Source organism: Somniosus microcephalus, chromosome 6, assembly GCF_052327205.1.
Source record: "Somniosus microcephalus isolate GS21.2 chromosome 6, FLI_Smic_1.0, whole genome shotgun sequence".
Classification (NCBI taxonomy): domain Eukaryota; kingdom Metazoa; phylum Chordata; class Chondrichthyes; order Squaliformes; family Somniosidae; genus Somniosus; species Somniosus microcephalus.
Window position 1 is genome coordinate 61,775,497 of NC_140992.1, and position 8,068 is coordinate 61,783,564.

Sequence of the window (8,068 nt, forward strand, 5' to 3'; positions counted from 1 at the left end):
ACCTCAACTACTTCTTGCAGTAGTGAATTCCATATTCTAACTACTCTCTGGGTAAAGAATGTAGAATATTAAATGCTATGGATAAGGTAAACAACAACAAACAAGCAGGGTAACAGAAGTAAAAATATTAGGGTTCTTCAAAATACAAGCTACCATGATGGGAAAGTTAGGTACTAGAGGAATGAACTTAGATCATCCAAAATGCCCTTTGCTCATTTCTGAATTTTTAAGTTGGGGAGAACCTTTGGTCTGTAAGGAAGCTTTGATTGTTCTTCCTGCTTTTAATATGTACTTTATTAATTAGAGGAGAAATTCCAGATACAGAGAGGCACATGTCAGGGCATTTCCGCAGCCTAAAAGAGGCAAAATAAAGTAGCATGGCTTTATAGAAAGAGTGCAACCTGAAGTGTTTACAGTTCTGTTTTGTAAAGGTGTACTGCCAGTATCGTAATGCAATCCAAGATACACAAAGCATTACATTTTGAAAAACACCATTAATCTTTCCCACAGGTCAAAAGTCTCATTATACATGTTTTATTCTGCATCCTGAATACATAGAATACCTGAATTCCACCAAAGGTTATGTGCATTCTCTGATGGCCATTTTTCGGAGCTGAGAGGACCATTCAATAATGTTTTATATTACAGTATTGTACTGATGCATGTGACTTTATAGAGACCATGATAGATAAGTTGTACTGTAAATATAGCGGTCATAAACTAATGGACTATAATGCAATTTTTGGGACTAAATTAAGATAATAATCTGCTATTTATATAGTTTGTGCTCCTGTTAATATATATAAGATATACCAGTGCATGTACTACATGGAAGGTACATTATTTGTACAACTGATGTACCCATCTGAAATACTATCTGAAATACTAATTTATCTCAGGTCCTACATCCTATTTATTTTTGGAATAGGGTTTTTTTTTAAATTAAAGGAATTAATATATTTCTTTGTTAATCAACTAATTTATGGGATAGAATGCAGTGGCGGCGGGCAGCTGTTTGTATGTTTTTCTTCTAATATATTTGGGATTGAGTGCATATGGCAGATTAGTACCACATTGTTTAGAGTCATAGGCCGCGATTTTGCTGGCGCCCAGAGGACAGGTTTGGAGGTGGGTCAGAGGTTAAATTCAATTTGATTGACAGCAGGTTTCGATCCCGCCGTTAATCCGCCTCCAAACAGCTTTCCCAAGTGTCGGGTCCCCGATTTGCGAATGGACCTGACACCGCGCGGCAGGATGCGGATTAAAGGCAATTACCTGCCTATTAACAGGTACTTGCCAGTGGTTTTCATCCTGTTGTTGGATTTTCCCGCTTCTGTTTCGAGTTTCGTGACATCCGGACACCACGCCAAGTAAGTGTAGTGTGTTGAGTCTGCTGTAATGTTTGTGGAATGATGACAGCTGCAGAAGTGGTGTGAAGGATCCAATGTTGCACATGGTGAGTTTCAGAACAAAGAAAATGTTGGGTACTGCATTTTTAAAACATTTACAGATTTCTTTAGCTTACAAGTTTTTAAATCCAACTATATGTCCAGTGCCACCTCATTGGGAGAACCTCTTCACCAGTGACAGATCGCTTCTGCCACCTCACCTGCAGCTGCCATCTATTTCAGCCTATGGAGGGAGTCATTGGAGAGCCTGGATGCAAGAGGTAACCTTTGTGCAGTGATTGTCAGTCTTTTCAGCACCTGAATGCTGTCAAAATAAAATTGTGCGTGGTCCCTTTAAGGAAACCGGCAGATGGCACGTCATCAAATTACATCATTAGACCCGCTTCCTGTTAATTAACCGGCAAGCCTGCAGGGCAGGCTTAACCAGGTCAATCAAGGTAAAATCACGTCTGTGGAGCGGATGCAGCTGGTGGCGGGACTGGAAGCTGGAAACCAGCTATCCCGCACCCAACCCGACACCGATGACAAAATCGCGGCCATAGAGTCATAACTTTAAAGAAACAAGTATTAGTCTTTATATCACCAGACCAGCCACTAGCCAGACAGTAACAGGTAATGAATACATTGGTTCTTCTTACCCAGTGTATACTGAATTCACTTTTTTAAAAACTAGTTGAGAACTGAATTTCTGTGTAATGCTTTTATTTCATTTTAATGTTAACCTGATAAGGCCCCCCCGCACAATTCAGTGTATTAATGTGTACATAGTGTATGGTGACAAGTGGATTTTTCTCTTATAAACATTTCTAAATCTGTTTAAAATACTGGGATCAGTACTTAACCTGGCAACTTCAGAAGGCCTAGATTTAAGTAAATAGTGGTGAAATTTTTGTACAAAAGAAAATTTGGCTGCCAAGTCATATAATGTGTGGAGCAAATTGGAAGATTTCACCAACATCATAGGATAGCTGCTGAAGTCTTGTAGTTCAGTGTAACTGAGAGAGATGTAACAGAAATAAAAGAAAGGAAAGGGAAACAGAAAAAGGGAGAAGAAGCTGAGAAAAGTAGACCTCAACAGTAGCAGGAAGTCAACAACATTCAGAGAAAGAATTTGTCGCCAGCTGGCAGAAATATGCAAGATCATTTCAAGAAGACGGAGAGACCGCTACAAAGAGAAAGTTCAGAGCCTATTTCTCAAAGACAATGAGAGACAGAAATGAAACATTTAGAAACTGATAATCTGATAGTAAATAAAAGAGGAAATCAGAAAGCTGCAGCCAGAGCAACATTGTAGTGAAACAATGGCAAAGAAACACTGTATTCTCGCGTTATTGTATAAGAATATTGTTTCCTTCAGTACATTTTACAAGAACAAATAATCATTTAGAGGTGACACTAAGCATCAGGGAAATGTAATTATCATGTCTCTTTAAATAAATTGATCTTGAATCATACAATTTAAACTTATCATTATATAGGTCCTTACTTTAATCCACGTTCCCGTCAGCGGATTCCACGTGACCTAGCAATGTGTGTGACACCAAGTGGACAGTTCTACTGTTCCATGTGTAATATTGGGGCCAGTGAGGAGCAAGAATTTCGGCTGCACCTTGAAAGCAAACTGCATAAGAGCAAGGTGTCAGAGCAGCGGTACCGCAATGAGATGGAAAACCTTGGATACGCATGAAGCTTTGGAAATAAATGCATCTTGAAACTTTAGGAGAATGCTTATAATTGTCTGTTACTGAAACATTCACTATCTATAGAAAGTTTAAAGACTTGATAATTAATAGAAAAAATCATAGAATCCATTGTTTTTTAATTGTACAGAATATTGTTTAATGCCAAAATGTACTTTCTCTTAACATTATTTTAATTTAATGTTGCTACTTTGTGTATAGAGAACCTCATTTAATTGTTTTGTTGCTAAGTTTTGTCCCTTAAAGGGATGAATGTGTAACTGGTCATATGCTGCTTCTGCAAATGATTTAGAAGCACTTAAGTGATTTAATATTTGTTTTTCTTCTAACAAAATGTTCAACTTTTGTGGAATTTTAATGTAATTCTAATTTAGTTTCTTTAAAATTCTACTTAATTTTGATTTGTGGTCTATAATGATCATCCGAAGTTGGTCCAAAAGATGATATCTTAATAAATGTTCAACTCTGAATCATTCATTTATTGTTTAATGATCTTTATAAAGAGAGTCTCACCATCAGGCTCAGAAAAAATAATTAGATACAAAAATAACTATAATATGTTAACACCTGTTCTGTTTATTTCAGTTAATTTTTAAGATATTTTTGTTTTTAAAAAAAAAAGTGTTAACAACACCATTGTGGAGAGGTACTGACTTGGAAGAGCTTGATGATGTGATGTTGCTAAATTAACAAAATTGAAGCATTCCTGGATTTATGTCTATAATATATACACACATATATTTTATATATATATATAAAATAATTATATATAACTAACTCCTTCACAATTGGGCTGAGTATTTTAGCCACTAAAGGCATTGTCAGCATGCACTGTTTAAACAATCAACAACAGAAAAACGAAAGGATGTTAATGTTCATCTTGTGAATCTTGAAACTACTTGATTTTTTAAAAAAGGATCCTAATGGTGTAATCCTCCTTTTAAGACTGGTTTCACTACCAAAATCTTATGAAAATAATCCACTGAAGTGTAATTTTTAAAAAAAGTAAAGGTCAAAATTGTGGTAAAGTTATACGTGCTACCCTTTTGCAAGCTGGTCAATTCAAATTTCAACATTTGACAGATAAAATCTTTTCAAAACCTGAGATAGATGACTGATTATGAGTTTGTGTGTCATAGCTTGGAGTGATTACAGGTAAGTCTGAATTACAAAGTGGAAAATAATATAAATTGATAAACCTAGTATAGCCAAGATAAGTAACATTGTGCTGAGGGGTATATTTGCGCAGGATATACTGCAAGTTTTCTATTTTAGTGATGGAAAATGGTTATTTTCATGATCTCTACTGCTTGTTTTATATTCTATGAAATCTATGTCCCTTTTCACTGGACTGCCAGGGCTACATTGAAGAACAGTTGGCACAGGATCGATTTTAATAAATGTTAGCCTTTATGAATGAATGTTCTTTATCAAATTATAGTTTTATTTTTTATAATTTTTTTACAGATGTAAAATTGTGCTGAATTTTTCTATCATTGTGCGCATTGGCATATTTTTCTCTGCACTGGATTTAATGTGAAAGGTGATGATCTGTTTCGGTGTCTACGTTTCAAAAGATAATCAAATTGAACCTTTTAGGTTTCCATAATAGATGTTGATACTAAAAAAGTGCATTTATAAATTTGTGGTTCAAACTGTCCACTGCATGATTGTACTTGTCTGAAATCTTAGTTGTAGCCAGTGGTACAATCTACAGGCTAACAATTCCATTTCAAACATGGAGTCACTTCAGGTCTTATTTTTTAATGTTCTGTCTCACTAATAATTTAACAAGAATAGTTACAAAATTTCACATAGAATGGGCATAAAATAAATTTAAAAGCCACTGGCTTTTTGATGCTGATTCACAGTAAAATATATATATATATATATAATATATATATATATATATGTTATAATTTTTTCATTATAGATTATTGCCATGCTAAATCGCAGAAATAAGAGACTGCATTACCTGAACTCACCTGTAGGAATGAATTACCTGAACGTACCTTTGAGTTTGTTTTTATTTCACAGAGCTTTATGATGTACTTCTCCTGTAAATTTAAATTTATGGAATAAAATAATTTTTTGATTTTTTAAAAACTTTTTTCTTTGTGTTTCTATTTAGTGCTAATGTCAAAACAAACTCTTTAGCAACTCTTTTGTCCATTTTTTGCCCCAAATAAGGCATAAGTACTTCCTTATCTCTAAGTAAAAAGTCCACAATCTACAGGAAACTTTCTGGTATCCGGCACTGACGGGACCGAGCTGGTGCCGGTCGATCAATATTGCTGGAAAAACGAGTGCCGATGTTAAAACATACGGAGCTTCTGAGCTCCATCTGAAGCAACAAACCCTGTTGCTTAGCAACAGCTTCAAAACAGTCGGTGCAGCTTGCAAGCGTCTCTGTAGCTAAGCAACAGCTTCAGCTAGACGCTTGCAGAGCCAGGACGAGAAAAAAAGCAACACAAAGTTTTTAAAAACTATCTGAACCGACTCCTGAATTTTGCCGGTGGGTAGAGCATTCCGGATATTTAACCTCCGGTTAAACGAAAGTTTCCTGTATATCCATTCTTGCATCTCTACTATTCAGCCCTGGCTAACTGTACTCCAGACAATACATCTTCTCCTTAGCCCTATCTGCATAGGAACCATCACATCCAATGGAGTATTTAATCAATTCAGTCAAAACCTATCCCTACAGCCTCCAATTCTAATTCCATTCCCAACCTGTATTCAGTTCCCTTTTAGAGGAATTGTTGGCACAGCTTTAACTAATTTTGCTTGAAGTCTGTTTTACATATCTATTACTTGGGGGAAGGGGAGAAATCTTATAAATCTTGAGGCATACTCAAAGTTCACCTCTTTATATCCTCAAGTTCTACATTCAGTCCAAGACAAATAACAAGATTACATCTATATCATCTGTTACTCTTGGCATTTTAATGACCTTGATCATATCATCCTTAAATAGTTTTGCTAATAAGTTTAATTCCATGAGCTTTTCTTCATAACTTAGAGCCTTAAGTCTTCTATCAAATTCACTCCACTGGATCTTCCAATACATCAATATCTCACTGAAGGTAAAGGGGGTGAAATTGTTCTTTGGCAGTAGCGCAAAAATTGGCAATAGCAAATCAGCAGCCCATTTTACATCCTGTCCAATTTTATTGTCCATTGGTAGGATATATGTCCATATTATAATGATCTCTGGCCATACTCTATTGTTATGTCACCTAATATACAGCAAAGAATTGTGCAGAACATTTCCCTAAATATTCAATATTGTTTCCTCTAAAATCATGATACATTTAATGCTTATCAGATGAAAAAGTGCATCATGCATGTAAGCCTGAACTTTCAACTTTGGCAGGGACGTAAAATGGGCGAGATCAGATCGGGCACTCGTACATTCGGCCCTTTTTTTTCTTTCCATTGTCTTTAATGGAAAGGAAAATCAAGACTGGATGTGACTGGGGCAGTCGATCCAATCTCGCCTGCTTTATGCTCCCACCTAAGTTGAAAGTTCTGAATGCATGATAATATATATCACAGTAAAGCGTATTCATTATTGGAGTTAGTTGCATCTCTGTAAGGTCATTCAGTCACCAGTAGTTACTGTAGGTGATTGAGTGGATGACTGGTAGATCTCATTTAAGTTCCCCATCTCCATTCATTTTGTATCTTGCTCCAGTAATTCTTGCAAGATCCAGTGTATGGGACCACTTTTTACTGGATGGCTGTGTAGAGTTTTTTATTAGAAAATCATTGGAACCAAACTGCCTAGTATAGGTCAAAAGATGAACAATACCCTGTGGGAAATATTTTCAATGTTAACTGTTCTCCCTATTCATGGCGTAACCACGTTTCACACCTGAAAGGAAAATTTCCAAAATAGGTCTCTAAGCCAGAAAAAATCCATCTGGGGGATATTTGCAATGGGCTTGGTCTTTTGCTGGCTCTTATTATGTGATTGGTCACCCTCAACACTTGGCTTTAGATGTCAAATCTGAGTTCTAAAACATAATTAAGTTAAAAGCAATTCTTTGAAAAAGAAGATTCCAATATGATAAAATATTCTTTAAGGATATCCTATTTGAAGCAAACTGACTTTTATTTCCATCATGGAATTTTATACAAGATTTTGATTAATGAAATATTAGAAGGTTCTATTTTACCATTGCTAAAAAATGACAGAAATATACTCTTAACACCAATGGAGCAATTATGAAAGGCACTGCGGCTCCAATTGGTTCAGAAATGTCCGCCGTAGCCGGTGTGCCCATGTAGTTCATACACGAGCCCTCCTCCTTTGATGTTGCCAGATGTCACTAGAATCCAGCATGATTTCCCACTCATCTTTCTCGTCCAGGTAGCACAGGTACAGAGGCACATAGAATGGCACCCCATGATGGCTTCTGGGCTTGCCTAAAAGCAAGATAGCAAAATGATGAGCTCCCTTTAATCAGCCAAAATCTTTTAAAGTGAGCTGTTGCTGAAATGGGACAAAACCTTTAATGGTTTGCTCAATGTCAGCAACTAAAATGCTAACATCCCTGACTCGTAGCACTCTGTTTAACTGGGGGAAAGTAGCACTTGACCTGACACCAGAGGAAGTGCAGACAGGTCACAGCTCAGCATGATGTCATCTGGAACTAATTTACATTAAATTTCAATGCTAACAATACCCTAGGGCACCATTTTGTGCAAGCCATAAAATGTTAGACCGGAAAAAGGGAGGTGCTATTCGGGCGCTAAACTGCCGCAGTGAATTAGTGCCTAATTTTCTATTGCTCTGGAGATGGGAGCTGATCAGATGCTATACCCAGGAAAATGTACTCTGATAATTTATACAGTTCAAAACATTCTAGATCATTGGTGTAGAAAATGTGTAAAAGCTTGCTTTCCTTTCAACTTCAAATAAAATGATTTAATTATAAAGTAAGTTATTTATAA

General features: G+C 36.2%; 1 protein-coding gene across 1 annotated transcript in view; it reads left to right on the plus strand.

Annotated features, from left to right (window-relative positions):
• Nucleotides 1–5,215, plus strand: part of zmat3 (zinc finger, matrin-type 3) — a 78,475-nt gene extending 73,260 nt beyond the window's left edge. Inside the window, exon 5 of the mRNA XM_085991181.1 lies at nucleotides 2,888–5,215. Coding sequence (XP_085847307.1) covers nucleotides 2,888–3,096 — 209 coding nt within the window. The 3' untranslated portion in view covers nucleotides 3,097–5,215. The remainder of the gene's footprint in view (nucleotides 1–2,887) is intronic.
• The last annotated feature ends 2,853 nt before the right edge of the window (nucleotides 5,216–8,068 follow it).